The 23,228-nt window shown below is 46.2% G+C and overlaps 1 protein-coding gene across 4 annotated transcripts; it reads left to right on the plus strand.

Annotated features, from left to right (window-relative positions):
* Positions 1-580: 580 nt before the first annotated feature.
* Positions 581-21,419, plus strand: wizb (WIZ zinc finger b). 4 transcript variants are annotated; one of them, XM_045720343.1, is made up of 17 exons: positions 581-831; positions 1,414-1,616; positions 1,767-1,950; positions 2,285-2,360; positions 4,202-4,368; positions 4,448-6,142; positions 7,511-7,954; positions 8,131-8,508; positions 11,608-11,727; positions 13,540-14,049; positions 14,148-14,591; positions 14,730-15,221; positions 15,356-15,898; positions 16,128-16,342; positions 17,145-17,436; positions 17,532-17,697; positions 18,028-21,419. In XM_045720343.1, exons 2-17 carry the CDS (start codon positions 1,491-1,493, stop codon positions 18,407-18,409), a joined length of 6,234 nt encoding a protein of 2,077 aa, XP_045576299.1. In that variant the 5' UTR covers positions 581-831; positions 1,414-1,490; the 3' UTR covers positions 18,410-21,419. The 4 variants fall into 4 exon arrangements, with proteins under 4 accessions (XP_045576299.1, XP_045576301.1, XP_045576302.1 ...); XM_045720345.1 differs by having other exon boundaries at positions 8,131-8,496; XM_045720346.1 differs by having other exon boundaries at positions 4,202-4,347.
* Positions 21,420-23,228: the final 1,809 nt, after the last annotated feature.

Below are 23,228 nucleotides of genomic sequence, written 5' to 3' on the forward strand. Positions count from 1 at the left end.
CCCCGCCCCTATGGGCATAATACTAAATTTGATGCCGTTTGTGATATGAGAAATTATATAGTTCAGTAAATGGGCTGAAAGCTAGGTCTTCATAAGTCTACATAGTCATAGGTTTAGTACATAATCTGATTGTTGGTCACAGGCAGCTCACTAGTGTCACCTACTGTAAAAAACTATTTAAAAAAGACACAAACAAAGATTTACACATTTTAGTACACTATTTGTGATATTGTTCTGTTTATCATGTTGAACCATAAATGCAAAAAAATACTAGTGCATAACATCACACACACACACACACACACACACACACACACACACACACACACACACACACACACACACACACACACACACACACACACACACACACACACACACACACACACATTTTACTTTACTTACATTTTACTTACATCAACTTGAACTTGACCGCAGAGGTTGAACTTGAACGTTTGCTCTAAACTCTTTTCCGCTGTCCATAACTGCGATCAAGCTATCCGTGGTCAAGCTATCAGCATTATACCGTATTGTCAGTATAGTGCGCATATAAATTGGAACATGGATTTGAGAGGGATAGCATGACCGCAGTTCTGAATCGACGTCACTCACGTAGCCGTGGCGTGCCTGCAGACAAATAACATGGAGTCGAGTGTGTGGTCTCTGCAAGCGGGTTCATGGAAAAAATGTAGCACCGATGTGACAAAAATATAGCAACACACTCTACATGCATTCATGGACTGAGGATATCCGTAGCTTTGTTCCATATAAAGCATGGAGAACGGTGCGTAAGCAACTCCTTTCCTCAGACCACAAGCCAGGCCGTTTTCCGTGAGTACTTAATAACGGGCGTTATTACATTCTACATTTTTTTCACATATTTATATAATAATTGCTACATCCATCCACAATGCCCTTGCAGGTAGATAGCATTTTTTCCCATCTTGATGTGTTAGCTACTTGCATTTGCGTTTATTTTTAGCTAACACGCGACACTGGGCCTGAATAAAAGTATACTTTTGTACGTGGCCATTTGGGAAATCTGTTATATTCTCACAATATCACCAGACATTGTGAAAATGGGTCAGACAGTCCCAAAATTGCAGTGAGCTGAACCTGTGACGCCACTGCGCTATGCTTGTTTCCATCTCTTGCATTTGCGATTTGTCAAATTCATCAAGGTCTTGGTGTGATATTGTGGCTCACTGACAATGCAGCATTTGAAGCAGAAAATCAGGTGGCCAACCCAGACCCCCAAATGAGTGACATGATTTTCCAATTACTTTAAATTGGTTGTTTTGTGTGCATCAGAACACCTTTTCTGGAGTGCTGCTTATCTCGCTGTTATGACAGTATTACGGAAGTGTACTCCGTGTGCGTGTGTGTGTGTGTTGTTTGTTTATATGAAAACAGTGGAAGGAAGAGAACACCACACACAATGTAGACTGTAGTGGTCAGTAGTGGGACGCCATACTGTGCTCTTGGGGACCATGGAGCTAGAGGGGGATTCTCTTTCCCCCAGGGATTCCTTCACCTCAGTGAGCAGCTATGGGCCACCACCCTCATTCTCAGCACAGGACACCGCAACCCACAACTTCCTAAATCACACCTTACAGGTAAAGATAATCCTTTCATGGTCGACCACCACATGCTGCATTTGCTGAAACAGGCTTTTACATAAGTGAAAATCACAGACTTCAGAATCAATGTCAGTTGCATTCAGTATGCTGTCTCTTGCTGTGAGATTGTGTCAATGTCATCAACAGGTTTCAGACGAGCTCACCTTCAGTGGGAGCCCATGGTCCAGTGGTGGCAATGGGGACTTTGAGAGGACCGGAGGCCCTCTATCCCAGGTGGAATCAGGGAGGAGTGCACAGAGGAGCATCAGACCCTCAGCCTTTCCCTCCTCCCTGACCTGGGACTCTGACTCTGAGAAAGAGACACTAGACGGTAGTTGCTACACTGGTTTATTACTGAGCTTTGTATGAACACAATATGAATCATTCTATTGAATTTTTAAGTGTGTCCCGTCTATGTCAGTGGTGCAATTATGGGCTTTCCTAAATGTGATGCTATCAGTTTAACTTGTTGCGATCACCCCCAGCTGTATTTGTTGACACTTCCGGGAATGTTTCAATGTTCCTCCGTCTGCTTGTAGTCAGAACTGTGTCTCTTACTAGGAATGACTTCTGTATATCTTTGCCTGTGAATTTACCTGTGGGTGGCCGACATGTGAAGTGACGTTCCTGTTGTTGTCTGTTTTGTGGGTTGCGCTGTCTGTCAGAGGAGGAGCTACAGCACTTTTCTAACCCTCATGGTCTGGCCGCTCACAGCCCAGGATCCCCCTCCTCTGGACTCAGGTGAGATGGAGGAGTAGAAGGGCAGCCAGCAGGAAGGTAGTTACAGTTGAAGTAGGAAGTTTACATACACCTTAGCCAAATACATTTAAACTAAGTTTTTCACAATTCCTGACATTCAATCCTAGTAAAACTTCCCTGCCTTAGGTCAGTTAGGATCACCACTTTATTTTAAGAATTGGAATGTCAGAATAATAGTATAGAGAATGATTTATTTCAGGTTTTATGTCTTTCATCACATTCCCAGTGGGTCAGAAGTGTACATACACTCAATTAGTATTTGGTAGCATTGCCTTTAAATTGTTTAACTTGGGTCAAATGTTTTGGGGAGCCTTCCACAAGCTTCCCACAATAAGTTGGGGAATTTTGGCCCATTCCTCCTGACAGAGCTGGTGTAACTGAGTCAGGTTTGAAGGCCTCCTTGCTCGCACACGCTTTTTCAGTTCTGCCCACAAATGTTCTATAGGATTGAGGTCAGGGCTTTGTGATGGCCACTCCAATACCTTGACTTAGTTGTCCTTAAGCCATTCTGCCACAACTTTGGAAGTATGCTTGGGGTCATTGTCCATTTGGAAGACCCATTTGCGACCAAGCTTTAACTTCCTGACTAATGTCTTGAGATGTTGCTTCAATATATCCACATAATTGTATTTCCTCATGATGCCATCTATTTTGTGAAGTGCACCAGTCCCTCCTGCAGCAAAGCACCGCCACAATATGATGTTGCCACCCCCATGTTTCACGGTTGGGATGATGTTCTTCGGCTTGCAAGCCTCCCCCTTTTTCCTCCAAACATTACGATGGTCATTATGGCCAAACAGTTGTATTTTTGTTTCATTAGACCAGAGGACATTTCTCCAAAAAGTACAATCTTTGTCCCAATGTGCAGTTGCAAACCGTAGTCTGGCTTTTTTATGGCGGTTTTGGAGCAGTGGCTTCTTCCTTACTGAGCGGCCTTTCAGGGTATGTCGATATAGGACTCGTTTTACTGTGGATATAGATACTTTTGCACCTGTTTCCTCCAGCATCTTCACAAGGTCCTTTGCTGTTGTTCTGGGATTGATTTGCACTTTTCGCACCAAAGTACGTTCATCTCGAGGAGACAGAATGCGTCTTCTTCCTGAGCGGTATGACGGCTGCGTGGTCCCATGGTGTTTGTACTTGCATACTATTGTTTGTACAGATGAACGTGGTACCTGCGTTTGGGAATTGATCCAAATGATGAACCAGACTTGTGGAGGGCTACAATTTTTTTCCGAGGTATTGGCTGATTTCTTTTGATTTTCCCATGATGTCAAGCAAAGAGGCACTGAGTTTGAAGGTAGGCCTTGAAATACATCCACAGGTACACCCCCAATTGACTCAAATTATGTCAATTAGCCTATCAAAAGCTTCTAAAGCCATGACATAATTTTCTGGAATTTTCCAAGCTGTTTAAAGGCACAGTCAACTTAGTGTATGTAAACTTCTGACCCACTAGAATTGTGATATAGTGAATTATAAGTGAAATAATCTGTCTGTAAACAATTGTTGGAAAAATTACTTGTGTCATGCACAAAGTAGATGTCCTAACCGACTTGCCAAAACTATAGTTTGTTAACAAGAAATTTGTGGAGTGGTTGAAAAACAAGTTTTAATGTGTATGGAATCTTCCGACTTCAACTGTATGTGTGATAGGACACGACACCACAAGGCAGACAGACAGTAAAGCAGAGAGGTCAAATAAAGTGACAATCGGACACACTAACAGGTTAGGCGGACACATGGTCAGATAGACAGATAGGGACTCATTGCTCTTTCTGACCCACTCATACAACTGTCTCTTTCTGTATCATTTTGTCAAGACCTGACAGTGAGGATGACCAAGCACTTGAACAACTGCAGCACTTACCCACTGAGACAAACCTACTCAGCCCTGTGGAGCGGGACCAAGACAAGCCTAACACACACAGAGAGGAGCCAAAGAAGGCCCAACCCAGTTCAAAAGAATGTAAGCATGATGGGGAGCAAGGTAAAACACCAGATAAAACATAGTTTATTTTTGAAATAACTCCTTTTCTAATTTCCTTTTGTCTCTTAACCATCCACAGTGGTAGATGACAGAGTCTGGAATGTATCGGAGAAAGCTGAACTGTTTCAGTCCAAAGTGACATCAAAGGAGGGGCGCAAAATTGAGGAGGAAGGAGAGGAAGAGGACCTGACAGGGAAGGACAAGGAGCCTGAGCGGGATGTGTACACCTTTCCTGGGGACTCAGACACAGAGAGCCCCCCACCAGCACCATGGGCACACTGCACTTTCATCCAGCGTCGGAAGAAGAAGAGGGCCCTGCTCAGGCCCTTCTCTGGCCAGGGCTCCTGGGAACGCACATCAACAGGAGCTGGGAAGAAGGCAAGGTGTGCTTCCTCAAGAGCAAAGAGCTTGGGGCCAGTGAAGGTGAGTGGAGGGGCCTATAACTTTAAGGAGAACTTGGAAAAGGCAACAGAGGATCTGGAGAAGGTAGAAGAGGAAAAAGGTGGTGAAGAAGAAGGAGGAGGAGAGGGAGAGCTTGGTGAAGAGATTTTCACCTGTGTGGAATGTAGCATTTACTTCAAGAAGCAGGTCTACCTGCAGGATCACATGCAAGAGCACAGTCATAGCAGGCCAGGGGCTGGCAGGAGGGAGCGCGGAGTGAAGGGCGCGCGATTTCGGTGCGTGGAGTGTGGATGGAACCTGTCAAACAGGCTGGCTCTGGCAGACCACCACAGACGACACCAGGAGTCTCGTCAGAAGATCCTGGAGGAGATTGGGAAGCTGAGTGACAGCAGGAAAGGAGAGACTACGCAGGGTGAGCCGAGCAAGGTGACCAAACCTGCAAGCCCAGTCCTAGAACCATTTGTAGCTCCAGTCATGACTCCAGCTCCAGTCCCATTCACAGAGCCAGTCCCAGCTCCATTCACAGAGCCAGATCCAGCTCCATTCACAGAGCCAGATCCAGCTCCATTCACAAAGCCAGATCCAGTTCCAGTTCCAGTCCGGGCCACAGGAAAAGCTCGAGCCAAAACCCCAGTCAAAGCAAAGGTCAAAGGCCCAGCCAATCGTCGCTATCTCTGCCTCAAGTGTGACTTCAGTACACGCACCTCACAGGCATTGGCCAACCATGCCAAGACCCACAACAGAAAACCTACTGGTCTGCAGCGAGCCTCTCCGCGCTTTCAGCCAAAGCTCACTCCTATGGAGCCGCCTGTGTCACCTGGATCTGCCTCTGGCCTGACCTCTATCTCTCTCACTTGTGATCAGTGTGCCTTCCAGGCCTCCAGTCAAACTGCTCTGAAGGATCACCAACACGTGGCTCACCCCGCGCAGACCTCCATCTGTGGGGAAGGGCCTGAAGAGATTAACCGTCCAGGGTCCAGAATTGATGCCTCCTCTCCACCATGTTCTGATAAGCTTTCTAAGCCTGTCTCTCCACCAGAAGGCCAAAGCCAGTCAAAGGCCAGTAAGTCTTCCTCTAGTTGGATCTCTGCTATGGAGGATAGTGACATACAGCCCCAACCATCAAACACTGCTACAGCTCCCCAGCGTAGAGAGATAGCCTTTAAGACCATCGGGAACAAGAGGGCAAATAGGAGAGGGAAGGCGGGGACAGAACTCCTTCGGTCAAATCCAAAACTGGACAGCGGGCCACCTGAGACCGATGATGCACAAAGCCAGGGCCAGAGCCCTGACCTGGCAACCGATATAAACCAAAAAGAGACTGAATCACTTGTTGGATCCAAACCGCTCACCAGGGCTCGATCCCTCCGAGGTGAGACTAAGCTGCCGAACCTATCCCCTCACGCCTTCTCGAATACAGTTGAAAGAAGCCAATATCTTAGACTTTCTTTAGAGTCTCACCTATTAAACTGCTCTCATGCTAATTCTGAGACAAACCTTTCATCGTTAATGGTCTGATATACTAGAGCAGTGGTTCCCAACTCCAGTCCTCGTGTACCCCCAACAGCACACTTTTTTGTTGTAGCCCCGGACAAAAAACACCTTATAAGGGCCTGATGATTAGTTGACAAGTTGAATCAGGTGTGCTTGTCTGGGGCTCCAATACTGTTTGGGGTACTTGTGGACTGGAGTTGGGAACCACTGCACTAGAGAATGGTCACACTATATGCATATTCATAAGCAAAAATATTCTACTGTCCAGAATATTTTGGACTCCTGAGGCTACTCCGAATTCCAATTCAATATTTTCTCTCTTTATTTTCAACTTGGACCTGCATAGTTGGGTAACCTGTGATATTTGTCCTTCGATATTGAAATTATATTCACCTAGAATGCATAACTTGTGCTTCATGCATGTGTACTGTTGGACAGTGCTATCAAATAACATCACAAGCCTGCAGATCAGTCACTGGGTTGGCCGTAACTGAAAAGGCCCAGCAGTCCCTGCCTGGCCCATAGCTGAACCTGTGTTGCCCGTTGCTTCCCCTCCATGCCCTGTGGATGTGCCTGCCCCGGCCACTAAGCTGAAACGCATTTTCTTAGCCAGCCTGCGGGGGGCAGCAGAGTGCCTGGGGCTGACTGAGGGCCAGCAGGCCCAGCTAAGACACACGCTGTCCCTTGTCCTCAATGAGCCCATCCGCTTTGACCCCCAAACTCTCCTCTCTTACCTTGGTCGTTGGGAGGGAGGCAAGGCGATGGGTGAGTGACAGGCTGAGTTGTAAAGTAGCCACCTGGCATGCAGTGATGCATGACTCCCCTCACCAAATACAATATAGTCAGCCTTATCTTCCTTGCGCTCTTCCCTAATCAATATAAAGGCTCAGTTGCTAGGTGAATAGATGTCTGTTTCTAATTTCACCCCATTGCATCTTTTCACTGTGTTCTTCATGTTGCGTCTGTTTGAATGGCCTCTGTAGTGTTTGTTCCATCGCTGTCCTGAAGTGTCTCTGTATATGATGCCTATTCTTGATGTGCCACTACAGCACGTAGTAAATTGATGTGATATAAAGTGATCTAATCTGCTGTTGAAGATTGATTGAGCCAGTTACTGACACAGCAAAAACCCAGCGGCACATTGGCTCTCCAGGACTGGGATTGAACTCTTCTCTATTATAATACTGTGTACTAAATGGCTGTCTCAGCTCAGCCTCATACTATATCCCTTTCCTTCCTGTGCTAGATGACTCCTCTCTAAAACAACAGAGCCTCACAGCCTCAAGCTCTACAGAAGGGAAGCCCGTGAAGGAAGAGGAAGAGGACGGGGAGACAAAGGTTGCTTTTGAAAAGAAAAGTAACAAGGTTTTTGCTGCTGAAAATGACGATGATGATGACAACGATGATCATGACGAAGAAGAGGAAGAGGAGAATATCCGGCGTTTCCTAGCGGAGGGCATATCAGATGAGGATTATGAGGAGATTGATGAGGAGACGGGGACCCTGAAGAGCGTGGAGAGGAAATGCCCCTACTGCCCTGATCGCTTCCACAACGGCATCGGGCTGGCCAATCACGTGAGGGGCCACCTCAACCGAGTGGGCGTCAGCTACAATGTGCGCCACTTCATATCCCCTGAGGAGGTCAATGCCATTGAGAAGAAGTTCTCCTACCAGAAGAAGAAGAAAAAAGGTATCTGGAATCTGTGTTATTACATTGTTAGGACCTTGTCTGGTGTAGGATGCTGTATATTTGTAATAAACTATAATGTAACAAAGTAACAAGTATCAGTCAGGGTAGAAGATGTGTACAACTTCCAAGTCGGTCTGTAAACTGCTAACCTTTTATGTGCCCTTCTCTCGCTTCAGTTGCCAACTTTGACCCGGATACGTTCAGTGTGATGCGCTGTGAGTTCTGCAATGCTGGCTTTGACACCCGGGCTGGCCTGTCCAGCCACGCCAGGGCACACCTGCGGGACTTTGGGATTACTAACTGGGAGGTGACTGTCTCGCCCATCCATATCCTCCGGGAGCTCTTCTCCAGTCGCCCAGACCTGGTCCTCCCCACAGCCCCCCCACGCAGTCCAGCCTCAGACGAGGAGGAGGAGGAAGACCTGGAGACGGAGGAGGAAGAACCAGGGGAAGGGGAAGGGAGTGAAGAGGCAACAGGTGCTACAGTCTCCAACCTACTGCCATCGTCACCTTCTCAGCCTTGGGAGAAAGACCACAGCGTTGGTGAGCCTGAAGGTGTGTGTGTGTACCTGGTGTGTATACTGTAGGATGCCTTTTTGAGCTGACATTGTGGTTTATGAATACAACACACTGTGGTCTGACTGTGTTATAGGTTGTTGGTAGATTACATGATGGTTGATCAGCGTGAATAAGACTTCCAAAGAAATGTCTCAGTGCTGAATGTGGTAACTCAATGCTAACTACAGTGGCAATGCAATGCACAAGAGATATTGAATGATGAAAACGATTCTGTGCAATAGTTTTGCAACTATTTTGTATTATGGAACTACTCTCCTGATGTGGCACTTTGCCTGTTGGTGTTGTAACATCAGTCCCTAGTTGTGAGACTTGTGTGATGTAGCAGATTTCTTGTCTATGATGAACTGCAGTATCTGGGACAAAGTGTTACTGTAAATCAAGCATATTAGAGGAAGAGACTCAGATTCCCATGGTTGATGCGGTGCTCAGCGCGTTTGTCCCAGCCTCCTAGCTGCTCGATTGGTCACGCCTTAGCTTAGCGGTGCATGTGTATGGGGGCAAAATGGCTGCTTCCACCTCCCTGCAGACACAAACAATAGCGGAAAAACTGTCTGGCTTTAGCTGTTGGGAGTCCGATGCACCGCAGCTACTGACCGGTGAGTACCACGCACCGTAACGCCCGTTCCCTTTAAACATTAATCGGCTTCATTGTTGCACGTCGAGTCGTAGCCCGTATTGTTTGCTTTACGTCAAAATTGTCTCAAGACACATTAGCCGTTAAAAAAAATAAAAATAATATTAGACCATTTAAAATCACTGTCGCGCGCGCTAAAGGTGAGAGATACAAAGTCAAGGCATTGGCTACAAATGTGTCATTGTCATTTTTCGAGTTGCTTGTATCACTGTAGCTACGCGCGCAGGAATGTGTTTTGCAACATTTGATGCGGACTGTCATTTTCTGTGTGATATATTTTGTGCGTCTCGGATGACGTTCACTCTTTCCAATACTGCAGGATTTCTAAAATTACCTACAGTTCCCAAATCCTCGCCATTTTACTTTCCTTTGATTTTTTGAATGTGGTCGCTCTGGTGTCATTCTTTATGAATGCATTGCCTCATGCTTATAATACAGGAATAACGGACTACAAATCTGTAATCGTATCAAAACTTATTTAGATCTTAAAAATACATGTAAGTGTCACTTTATTAAGTGTCAGGTTACTTGATATTACTGTAGGCCGACTACTGCTTTATAATGAAAACTGAAGTCCGGATTTTGTAACTTTGTTACTTTTAATAGTTTTATCAAATCAGGGTATCATTTTGCTGCAGTGATCACATTTTTGATGCTGCAAATAAAGCGAGAAAAATCAAAGGTGTCATTTGCTCTGCGAGCACCCTGAGACGAGATCAACTGACAAGCGCAGAGCCGCCCACTAGACAAAAAGCATTGTCTCCTCACGTCGCTTATGATTTACCGTTTTGTCGCAGAAAATGGTAGTTTTGTCCCAGAAATACATAATCGCAATGAAAGGCATGTGTCTGTTACGAAATGTACAACAGCAGGAAAACGAACAGTGTTTTGTCTACACACTTGAAGAAGTGATTTATTAGACAGACTATGTCTGAAGCGCCAATAATTGATGGCGCTGCAAATTGCAGTTATTTGAATGAATATCGTATTATTATTATTATTATTATTATTATTAGCTGCTCCATTGTAAAGGTTTTATGTATTTTTTTGTTATTCATACAGAAACATAATACATTGTATTATTTAAAAACTATTTAATTTGCCTATGCATACACTATATATACAATGTATGTGGACACCCCTTCAAGTTAGTGGATTCAGTTATTACAGCCACACCCATGTCTGACAGGTGTATAAAACCGAGCACACAGCCATGCAATCCCCCTACAAACATTGGCATTAGAATGGCCTTACTGAAGAGCGCAGTGACTTTCAACGTGGCACCGTCATAGGATGCCACCTTTCCAACAAGTCAGTTTGTCAAATTTCTGCCCAGCTAGAGCTGCCCCGGTCAACTGTAAGTGCTGTTATTGTGAAGTGGAAATGTCTAGGAGCAACAACGGCTCAGCCACGAAGTGGTAGGCCACACAAGCTCACAGAACAGGGCTGCCAAATGCTGAAGCGCGTAGCGCATAAAAAATGTCTGTCCTCGGTTGTAACACTCACTACCAAGTTCCAAACTGCCTCTGGAAGCAACGATAGCACAAGAACTGTTCGTCGGGAGCTTCATGAAATGGGTTTCCATGGCCGAGCAGCCGCACACAAGCCTAAGATCACCATGCATATTGCCAATTATCGGCTGGAGTAGTGTAAAGCTCGCCGCCATTGGACTCTGGAGGAGTGGAACCGCGTTCTCTGGAGTGATGAATCATGCTTCACCATCTGGCAGTCTGACGAACGAATCTGGGTTTGGCGGATTCCAAGAGAACGCTACCTGCCCCAATGCATAGTGCCAACTGTACAGTTTGGTGGAGGAGGAATAATGGTCTGGGGCTGTTTTTCATGGTTCGGGCTAGGCCCCTTAGTTCGAGTGAAAGGAAATCTTAACGCTACAGCATACAATGACATTGTAGACAATTCTGTGCTTCCAACTTTGTGGCAACAGTTTGGGTAAGGCCCTTTCCTGTTTCAGCATGACAATACTCCCGTTCACAAAGCGTGGTCCATACAGAAATGGTTTGTTGAGATCGGTGTTGAAGAACTTGACTGGCCTGTACAGAGCCCTGACCTCAACTCCATCGAGCACCTTTGGGATGAATTGGAACACCGACTGCGAGCCAGGCCAAATTGCCCAACAATTAGTCCCCGCAGCAATGTTCCAACATCTAGTGGAAAGCTTTCCCAGAAGAGTGGAGGCTGTTATATCAGCAAAGGGGGGACCAACTCCATATTAATGCCCATGATCTTTGAATGAGATGTTCGACGAGCAGGTGTCCACATACTTTTCTTCATGTTGTGTATTTTCATGCATTACTAGTTACCAAAATGAATACTTATGTAATTTTCCTGGTGACATTAGGCTCCATGTTTAATTCACATCCTACCAGGTTAATGACTCTTTAATTAATGACTCATTCATTTGGTTGTGTATTGTGTTTCAGGCGGGGAGGAGGAAGAGCAGATGCCAGCACTGGACAGCTTGACCTCCAGCCCAGGGAGGAAGGGTCTGTTTTCCCTAGACCCAGAGAGCCCCTCCCCGAGGGATGAAGCTGACATCAAGGGTGAGACTGAACAACATGGGGCAAGATGAGATGAGACATAAAGCTCCCCTGGGATCTGGAGGATTTGTTAGGTGGCAGACAGATGTGGCTGAGGTTACCACAGCCCCTAGAATTCTCAACTCCATGATATGTACATCACGTCTCAATGGAGTTGAGGGGCGATTAGTTTTGTCGGAGTGTACCTACATGGAGTCGATATCAGACAATACAAATGGCCATTCTTTACTGCGTACCTTGTACCTATGTTGGTTCTGTGTAAAGGCGATCTTTTATTTGGGTGCTGAATTCCATAGTTTATGATTCAAATTGAATTCTATATCCTTATTTGGATGGGATTCGTTTTAACACAAAACACCACATCCATCATTTTAGTCCCGTCCGAATTTGCCACGTCAGTCAGTTTTACATGGCAGGAGACTAACAATTCCAGCCAGAATAACCTAATGTTCTCTGATAATGCTAGTCCTGTGCATAACGACATCCCTGTGTTTTTCGAGACATTACAAAGAGTTTGACAGGTGCTGAGCACAGGAAACAAGAACTGATTTGATGAATTGATGCTTAAACAAAGTGCTACGCATATATTTTATATGAATGGCTTAAATTGATCAAGTTTCATAGTGAATACTTTTGTTTATAGACTATGTTTTGTGCCAATGAATTGAAGTTGAACATCTCCAAATGCGTCAGTTTAATTAAATGTGCAATAAAAAAATATTGTGCCTAGGCCTATTTAATTCAACCGTGACTGTTGAATTAGGCAATATATTACTAACAGGGCATCCCTGATTCCCCACTGAGCTAAACTTTTTTGGAATTGGCAAGTTCACTTTCTCATCCATAAACGCATCTCAAGTGCAAGAGCACTGTTCAACAGCTGACATCAGCAGGATGGGAGGCCTTTTCATTAGGACAGTCTACCGTCAATCCCTAAAATAATGATTATGATCACACTTCCGCAATTTAAACATTATGGGGACACCTTTACATTTGGCCGCCAAGCATGAGTTATCAGTGTAGCCTTTATCGTCTAGACATGATGTTGACATATCTTCACGCTTAGAATAAAACCCTCCAGGCTTCCGTCATCAGAGTCAATTGAATGAAAACAAAGGAAGAATTAAAGGCGGCAGTTTGTTAAAACGTATACCGTGCGAACTGTTCTCTGGAATAATTCAAATGCTGGTGTATTAATTACATAACCAGCGTCTCTGCTAATATTAGTCCCGTCCGAATAGGGCTATAATGTGACCTTTGTCAAATTGTGCTGCATAATTCACTGTTTTCCAATGGAGTATGAAGTTAGCGACTTCAAACATGCACTGCCACTCGATACTTAAAAAAATATCATTTTTTAAACACTTACTGTGTACCTGTGCTTGTCCAGATTGTTATACAGCTGTCCAAGGGAGTTGTATCCATAGTTTTTGATGACAATTGCATTCTATGCATCTCCTGCCAAAACAAAAACAATCGTCCTTCAACGACAGGGCTGTTCCTTCTTCATTAGCAAACAACGGCGTAGGTCACGTAAAATGCTGTTTGTATCAAAAATTACGGATTGCAGCAAACTCATTGCCACTCAACTCCATTGTATCATGGGGTTGAGAATTCTCAGCTACACAGCCTCCTGCTCTTTTTGTCACCATCCGTTAATTAAAGTGCTATAAATGATGTAATAATACATACACCAGTTCTGAACTCGGTCTGAAATAAAATGTGCAAAGGGACATTTTTCCATATTCTGTGTATTTTGCTGTGTGCTGGTCAGCTGCATCTCTTCCCCTCTCACTGTTGTCCTCTCTATTATAGTGTCCAACCTGTTAAAGTGTGAGGTGTGCAGTGCCCCCTTTGAGACGAGGCGGGGCCTATCTAGTCACGCGCGTTCCCACCTGCGCCAGCTGGGCATCGGCATGTCGGAGAGCAGCGGGGCACCCATCGACCTCCTCTACCAGATCACCAAGGAGCGCGGTCTGGATGGGCACTTCCCCCCTCCCCTCCCCCGGCCCCCCGTCGCCAAGAAGCCCCTTCACGTCCTGCCAACCCCACGGAAAGAGGAGAGATATCAAGACACAGACATGGACGAGAAACCCATCCCTCTCTCCATCCCCTCCCCTGTGGCCTCCCCTCCCCCCTCCTCCCTCATCAGGGCCTGCTCCCCTTCTCCTGTGGTGAGGAAGGCCCCCATCTCCTCCCTGCTGCCTGTGTCCTCCCCCCTGCGCTGTCTGGACCATAAGCCTGGAGGGGTGAAGAGCACCACCTCTAACCTCTCTGCCAAACCCTTCTGGGCTCCACAGGAGACTGATGCCCCACTCAACCTCAGTAAGTGTGTCATTCATCCCCAACTGATTAATGCACAGGTTGTAAAGGTGTCTGAAGTAAAACATTTCCTCATACCCCCCTTTTCCTCATCTGTGCAGCATTGGAGGTGGACCCCAACAAGGACATAGTGTGCCAGCTGTGTGGCGCCTGGTTCGAGACGCGGAAGGGCCTGTCCAGCCATGCCCGAGCCCACCTGCGTCACTTTGGGGTGGAGTACTCGGAGTCCAAAGGTTCCCCCATAGACCTCCTCAACCAGCTCATTCACACTGATGACTTCAAGCACAGAGCCAGTGCCCTGCAGCCTGAGGGGCCCCAGGGGCTCAGGGGCCTCACAGCCAGCCTCTCCTCTCCCAAACGCTCCCTCCTCACCACCTCCTCCACACCTCTCCTCTACAAGGTCACTACGATGGGGGGCGGATCTGGGTCCAAAGCTACCTCTTCCTCAGCTTCCTCAATGTTTGGCCCGCCCTCCAAACGTCCCAAGTCCTCCAAAGTACAGGTCTTCCGTTTGAGTGGCGGGGAACTCACACCCATCCCCCAGAGTGAGTGTTTGTCATATGATGGAAACTAAACTCATTCTCCATTCAGTGCAATACAGCATCAGTGACTTGTTGATGTACAGTTTCTTGAGGTGCTTATTTTAAGTTGATCTTCATCTCTACTCTCCATCTCTCCTGCAGGTGAACCGGTGAAGGAGATCGGCTGTGAGTTCTGTGGGGAGTACTTTGAAAACCGTAAAGGTCTCTCCAGTCACGCGCGTTCCCACCTGCGCCAGATGGGCATCACAGAGTGGACAGTCAACGGTTCCCCCATAGACACCCTGCGAGAGCTGATCACACGTCGAGGTCTACCATGCGCCCTGCCCCTCAAGCCCCTAAAATCTCCCCCTCCATCCCCCGGACCCCCTCGCTCCCCCTTGTCCTCCCCTGCCTCGCCCAGCCTCCTGAGTCGCCTCCCTTTTGCCTTCGCCAACCCACCCAGCCACCAGTCCACAGTGCGTAAGATGGGCTCAGCTCCACCGGCCTCCCCTAGCCTGATAGTCAAGCTGAAGCCTGAGCCTATGCAGCTGGAAGTCACCATGCCAGGAGCGGTGGGGGGAGCAGCGGGATACTCCTCTGAGCCACTGAATTGCAGCTGGAGCAGCTCCGACAATATGCTCCCTCTCAACTTGGGTGAGTCCAAGTTGAAAGACCATCTTGTAATTATTGAGGTAATATCCATACTGAAGTGATGCCTTGTTTATATTATCTACTGTCTCTTTTTCCATCTCTGTGTCTCCTCCCCCCTCCCTTTGTTCCTCCCACAGTCACAGCCCATGAAGTAGAGCCCACTCGGGACATCCGCTGTGAGTTCTGTGGGGAGTACTTTGAGAACCGTAAAGGTCTCTCCAGCCACGCCCGTTCCCACCTGCGCCAGATGGGCATCACAGAGTGGACAGTCAACGGTTCCCCCATAGACACCCTGAGAGAACTCATGCACAAGAATGGGGGCACCTCGTCCCCAGCCCCGGGGCTGAAGAAGGAGACCAGCCAGGGGTCCAGCCCCACCTGGGAAGGCCTGGTGGGGGGCCTGGGTTACCAGTCGCCCAAGTTCTCCCGCAAATCCCCCCTCAATCTGCTGCACTCTGGCTCCCGTCTCCATAAGCACGGCCTGGGGGCGGTGGGCCTCTCCTCCACCCCTCCCGCCGGGAAGTTTTTTGCGGTGTCCCTGCTGGGTAAGAGACCCATGTCGGAGGAGGGCCGTCCAGTTGAGAGATCACCATCCCACCCCCAGTCCTTTTCGCCCCTGCCACATGACCTCTCCATCAAAGGGAAGTCCTCTCCAGACAAGAATGCCGGAGGGCACCTGGGTAAGCCATGACCTTACTAAAGATCCTCAAAAGAGTTGCAGTCATCCTTTAACTTGCTGGCTGTCTTTTAATACAGACTCATTACATTTAGCAGAGAATGACTCATATGTTATGTTATATACATTTAATTTTATGAAACATGAATCAAATGTCTCTCTCTAACTTAAGCCCAGCTCTGACTGACAACACCCCTCCTTTGCCTTCTCTCACCCCCTGACCCCCTCCCCAGATGCCAACTGTGAGCTGTGTGGGTTCTACTTTGAGAACCGCAAGGCGCTGGCTAGTCACGCGCGGGCCCACCTGCGGCAGTTTGGCGTGACAGAGTGGTGTGTGAACGGTTCGCCCATCGAGACGCTGAGTGCCTGGATGCGCAGCCGGCCCCACAAGGTGGTGGAGATGCACCGCAGCTACATGCAGGGCTCCAACCGCTCCACCTCCAAGAAGGTCAGGGAGGAATTGATTTATTTAGTAGTTTATCTAATGGTGATAGATGATAGTAAAAGGACTATGTTACTCACAATACTTGCAGTGAGATTTATCTCGAAAGTTCTATTTTTCCAATGTCCATGCGAAGGCAGCAATTATTTATATCGACTTAGAGTAAACAGTGTGACATTGTGCACACAATGCACAATAAAGCCGCGATATTGCAAAGTCGTTTTTTATTAGTGCCGACCCCGTTCATTTAAATTGTGGGTTTCGGACCGCTATGAGGGCTGTCGGCACACTGTTAGGGCTGTTTAGAGCATTAACATGTCAACCCATATCATTAAAGGTCAGGTGAATTGTTTACCATAATGCTTTAGCTCTCTCAAACTAACAACACCTGCCAGGAGATGGGCTTTTAAAGGTAAAAAGATGGAAATGGCCTCAGCCACCAACAGCCATTTTGTGATTTAAATGCCTCACTCAGATCTGCTATCATGTAGCTTCTTCACAAAGATTCTCATATCAGCATATTTCCCCTGTGGGGGACACAACAGGGTTAGGTATTGACTTAATAGTTGCTATAGTAACCAGAGCACCGAGTGACATAGATCCTTCATCTTCAGATGAATTATGTTCTAGAAAATAGACTTTTCCATCCGTCCTGAATTAGCATTGTGTATTTGTGTCACCGTTACTCCCTCTGTGATGAGTTGACACACATAAAGACTAGAAGATTACTCTGTAATGTCCTTCTATTAGAGTACATTGAGACAGCTATTTTAATGAGAAGCACTCGTCCCTCTCCTTTATGTTGCAGAAAAGCAGCTCGTCTCTCTCCCCATCATCCGACTCTGACCTCCTCCCCCCCGTGCCCTCCCAGAAGCATTCCTCCTCCTCCCAGTGGGCGGCTCTGGGGCTGGCCCAGGCCAGACGGGTAGGCCGGGAGCTCACCCTGGCATCACCCCGGGCAGCAGAGGGTGATGCAGGTCTCACTCCCCCCTCCCGACCCAGCCACAGCAGTCACAGTCCCAGCCCCGCCCGACTCTCCAACACCCTCCCTCCCCACACACAGGTGGCCCGCAGCGAGCTCAACGTGCGCCTGCCCAGAGGTGAGTGTGACACACAAACATACACAACTATTTGCTATACACACATACCTGTCCATCTCATGCTCAGCCTGGTGTTCTCTCCTCCTCATGTCCAGGCTTTGAGCGGCGACCTCTTAAACACCCCTCCCACTCAGAGGGAGGAGAGAGGGACAGTGGCACCCCCAAGCCCCCTCGCACTGGCACCATTCCTGCCCTGGTGCCCAAACCCCCTACCACCCCCCTGGTCAAAGTGGTGGGAAAGATCTACTCCCTCAGGTGCCGGTGAGTTTCTCTGGGGAACTGTGCAGTACTGAACTCATGGGCTAATCTCAAAGTATGCCATATTCCCAATATAGTGCACTCCTTTATAGCCCTGGTCAGAATTTATGCTCTATTTTGGGAATAGGGAGGCACTTGAGATTTGGAAGTTGTGTGAATGAGTGCTTTTAGTCTGTCGGCCCAGGGGCCATAAAAAACGTTCACGATAATTATAATCTGTTGATTTATTAAAGCAACATGTTTTAAATGATCCATGTACCGTTCCTGTCTACCTCCTGTGGTTGTATGATGACTCTGTGTGAGTACAGTCTGCTCTCTGCCTCTCTCCGCCAGGTTCTGTGAGGTGGAGTTCCAGGGTCCTCTCTCTGTGCAGGAGGACTGGATCCGCCACCTCCAGCAGCACATCCTCAACCTCAACTACAGCAAGCCTGCTCCCTCTGCCACGGACCCCCCAGCCCAAGACCACAACCCAACCCCAACCTCAACCTCAGTCCCAGCCACTACCTCCAGCTTCACCACAACTCCTGCCCCCACCTCAACACCACCCTCCATCCACACCCACACCATAGCTCCTACTGTTCTCCCTCCTTGCAGCCCCTCTCCTCCCCCAATGGCTGAGTCTTCTCCAATTGTCACTGCCACTCCAATGGCAACAGCCTCAGCAGAGTCCACCCTCACCCCAATCCTGATCCCCATCCCCACCCCGGCATTGTAACCCCCAGGTCCATAACAATCCAGGCAGTCTTTTAACCATTTTGTTCTGCCACGTCTTTGCCATGCCTTTTTTCCATCCACTTGTTCCTTCGGCCTCAACACTGGGAACCTGTTGTTGAAGTGTTTTAAAGAGAAGCTTTCCCCCAAAGAGCTCTCTCATTCCCCAGCCTCTCATAGGAAGCTCTGCAGATGGTTACAAAGCCCCATTGCCATGGGAACCCAAGCTCTCCTGACCAGAGTGGGTGATTGCAACTGTCCAGGGCTTCGGGGTCTGCTGTTTCTTCTTTGTTTGGACTTGTTTGAGCTGAATGTTCAGTTTGTAACGTGGACAGTTACACTTCCTGCCGCTCAGTGGTTAACCGAGAGGTTAACTTAAACCATATTGAACTTTGACCTATCTCCCTGCACTAAACAGTGCTTTACAAAGACCTGAGAGGCTCCTCCCATTTATATTTGAAGCACTTAATTAAGAGGAGCACACTCATGGCTCCTGCTTATCTTCCCTCTACAACATTTTAAAATGAGTTTAAATAATGTTTTTGTATTCATGCTTAGTCTATGGTACAGACTTAAAAAGCCCATTTACACGTTATTTTGATAAGGCAATTTTAACTTAGACAATGTCACAGAGCACTTAACTAAATGCCCCATTGATTAGGGCAGTGATGATGAGGAAAAGGCCTTTTTGAGAGAAAAGGAAGGACCCTGTAGAGGAAGCAGCACCTTGAAGGGACGTCCCATTCATCTTAGTGTTAGGCTGACAGGTGCAGTCACACAGTAACTTAATGTTTTCTGAATGTAGTTAAAGGGATAGTTCACCCAAATTACATATTGGTTTCCTTACCCTGTAAGCAGTCTATGGACAAGGTATCACAGCAATCCATGCTGTGGTTTAGTTTCATTGGCACCCTTTCCAAATTTTGTGGCACAAATCCCATTTAAGTCATGGGTATATGATATTAGCATTTTTCGAACATCATGTCCAAATCATTCGGAAAGTGTCTAAAATTGATTGTAAAGCACAACAAAGTCACTTATACATAAATGCTGATATCGGTCCCATGGGATTTGTGCCACAAATGCTAAAACGTTAGCATTTGAAAACAGTGCCAGGGAAACTAAACCAAAGCATGGATTGCTGTCATACCTAATCTATAGACTGTTTACAGGGTAAGGAAACCAATGTGTAATTTTGTCATTTGGGTGAACTATCCCTTTTAATGCACTTATTCTTTGAGATGACTGTGCCATATTAAATTAGACTGGTCATTATGTTATTCCATAGTTTGATGTCCCCAACACTGTTTAGCTAACGGCATTTAAGCTCCTGATGATACTCATCTATTCTTTAGATGAAAGGGTCCATAGAAGTGTTGAAGGTCACTATTTCAAGTTTCAATGCGGACATACATACAAATGTTGCCATTTCTTTCTTGCCTTGTCAATGAAACCCAAAACCTTGGTTGTTATTTATTATACATTTGAATGTGGTGAACTAGGTTGTTTTTAGGCTCTATTAGAACATTGGAATGTTTGAAATTAGGTCAGTGACACTTTTATCTAAGTGCATAAGCTATGTGTGTTTGTTTGTTTGTGTGTGTGTTTTTTTGCACAAGAGGTGCATATGTATGTCTTTCAATGACTTTTAAATGCTAGACAGAGGTCACCAGTAGCTAACACACAGGACCTCTCCGTGGCTAAAATCTAGCTAATCATGGGATCTGGTCTATTATTTAGTCTGATCAGGACTTGACTGCATCCGCCATTCTCCTAAGGATGTGCCAAAGAGTGTGTTTACTCCCTGGTCTCGCCTCTGTAAGCTGTTTACATGGGACCTGTTCATAGGGAGGAGCTCTGCACAGCTACGGAGCAACCAAGGCTCCTCATTGGACAAGGGACATGTATCGGTGTACATCTGGATCCAGTGTCTCCCAGTATGTGAACCACAGAGTTGACTGACTGTTGCAGTGACGTACGTAAGCGGCCTTGGCTTCATGGAACTGTTACACTACTGCATTATTGCACCCAGTACACGGACACCCACAGAGGTTGCTATCTGTCAGAGCTCTGTGAAGTATTGGTGCCCTTAAATCCAGACGCATTACGTATAGCCTCTGGTGGAACAGCTTCTAAATCGGGGCGACGCTGTCGCTCCAGCGTGTCTTCACATTGCTTCAGGTAAGTGTTTATATTGCCTGCAAAGTAAAGCAATAACTGAAGAGTCCATACGGAAATGAACTTTTCAAGTTTGTTCAAGCATTAAACTATGTTGAAAACATGACTGTTTGACCCTAACAATTCCCCATACCTTTTATGGAATATAGATACGTATATATAACTACATGTACTTATGAAACTGTTGATGCTATTAGAGCTATTAACAGTTCTATTAACAGCTAGTTACAAAACAAATGGATCTTGATTCCTTTTATCGTGATTTAGTTTCAACCTTCTATGACATGTCTTTTTATTGCTCTGTGCATTTCTGTATTTGCAGTCCAGGAGGTGAAACCTTGAGTATTTTTTATTTTCTTTGTTAGCTAGTTTCTCTAAGCTGAACATTGGTGCTCATGAGAATGGGATGGTGAGGATGGGGAGTGACTGAAGACAGGAGAAAATGTGTGATTGTTGTGTCCTAAGATCAGAGGACTCTAAATACTTCAGTCTTTAAAGGGGACCACTTTTGCACGTTCAGATTTTTCTCCACCAGTGAGTGTTCACATCGTGATTGGGTTAGCCTCTGGCAGGTTTGTGACTGTGTTACCGTGTAAGATGAGTTTCCGCTGGTGTTACAACTAAGTCCCCTTTAAGATTGCCTGTGTGTACCCCTCAGCTGGTATGACTGGCTGCAGAGGGTTGGTGTGTATTTGTGTGAATGAGTGTGTGAGTGCCTGTGGAGAGCTAAGACTATGATCTGATGATAAAAATATTAAAGAATTGTACTGTACACAAAGGGTTGAGGTTCATGTGAATCAGCTCCTGAACAAACATTAAATGTGATTTCAAACTCAGCCACTTTTGAATTGAGTCTTCTTAAATGCTTGATCATGTTAATTTAATGTCTGTCCTACAAAAAGGCTTCAAAGGGAATGAATGTTGGATAACACTTTACTAACATGTATTGGGCCAGCAGGAGGCGCTAGAAGACAGGTTCTGTACTCCATAGTCATCCTAAAGAGGCTCTCTATGTTTAATATCAAGAAGTTGCTTGTTCAATACAAGATCAACAGAACAGAACAGAAAGAACATCCAATACAGAAAAAATATATAAAATAGTAAGAAAATGTTATGTATGATTTGTGACAGATTTATCAGGCTTGACTACCCCAATTTATTATGCTGAGATTCTGCACAACTGTCATAATCAATCAGGGGGGGAATTATGTGGAATTAAGTATTTAAAGACAACAAAACATTAGAGAACTAATTCTTGTTCCTGAAACCCAGGGAGCCACTTCCTAGATCAATTCCTATTAACTTACATTGTAACCCAATGTCTTCAACTCAATGATCTAATGTAGCTAGCTAATCAATGAGGTGAATAATGAGTTGCAATAGAATGGCTGTACAATTGTTGAAAGCACTGAAATTTGCTTTGACTGCAAATCCATCTTAATTGGACACATTAAAAGTAGAAACCAAAAACCAGCAGTATCACGGCTCAGGCTAAGACCCAGATGCAGACACAGGAGGCGGATAGTACAGTCGTGGCCAAAAGTTTTGAGAATGACACAAATATTAATTTCCACAAAGTTTGCTGCTTCAGTGTCTTTAGATATTTTTGTCAGATGTTACTATGGAATACTGAAGTATAATTACAAGCATTTCATAAGTGTCAAAGGCTTTTATTGACAATTACATGAAGTTGATGCAAAGAGTCAACATTTGCAGTGTTGACCCTTCTTTTTCAAGACCACATCCTGACTGATGGCAGCCCATTCTTGCATAATCAATGCTTGGAGTTTGTCAGAATTTGTGGGGTTTTGTTTGTCCACACGCCTCTTGAGGATTGACCACAAGTTCTCAATGGGATTAAGGTTTGGGGAGTTTCCTGGCCATGGACCCAAAATATCTATGTTTTGTTCCCCGAGCCACTTAGTTATCACTTTTGCCTTATGGCAAGGTGCTCCATCATGCTGGAAAAGGCATTGTTCGTCACCAAACTGTTCCTGGATGGTTGGGAGAAGTTGCTCTCGGAGGATGTGTTGGTACCATTCTATATTCAAGGCTGTGTTCTTAGGCAAAATTGTGAGTGAGCCCACTCCCTTGGCTGAGAAGCAATCCCACACATGAATCGTCTCAGGATGCTTTACTGTTGGCATGACACAGGACTGATGGTAGCGCTCACCTTGTCTTCTCCGGACAAGCTTTTTTCCAGATGCCCCAAACAATCGGAAAGGGGATTCATCAGAGAAAATGACTTTACCACAGTCCTCAGCAGTCCAATCCCTGTACCCTTTGCAGAATATCAGTCTGTCCCCGATGTTTTTCCTGGAGAGAAGTGGCTTCTTTGCTGCTCTTCTTGACACCAGGCCATCCTCCAAAAGTCTTTGCCTCACTGTGCATGCAGATGCACTCACACCTGCCTGCTGCCATTCCTGAGCAAGCTCTGTACTGGTGGTGCCCCGATCCCGCAGCTGAATCAACTTTAGGAGATGGTCCTGGCGCTTGCTGGACTTTCTTGTGCGCCCTGAAGCCTTCTTCACAACAATTGAACCGCTCTCCTTGAAGTTCTTGATGATCCGATAAATGGTTGATTTAGGTGCAATCTTACTGGCAGCAAAATCCTTGCCTGTGAAGCCCTTTTTATGCAAAGCAAT

Source organism: Salmo salar, chromosome ssa06 (genome assembly GCF_905237065.1).
Source record: "Salmo salar chromosome ssa06, Ssal_v3.1, whole genome shotgun sequence".
NCBI lineage: Eukaryota > Metazoa > Chordata > Actinopteri > Salmoniformes > Salmonidae > Salmo > Salmo salar.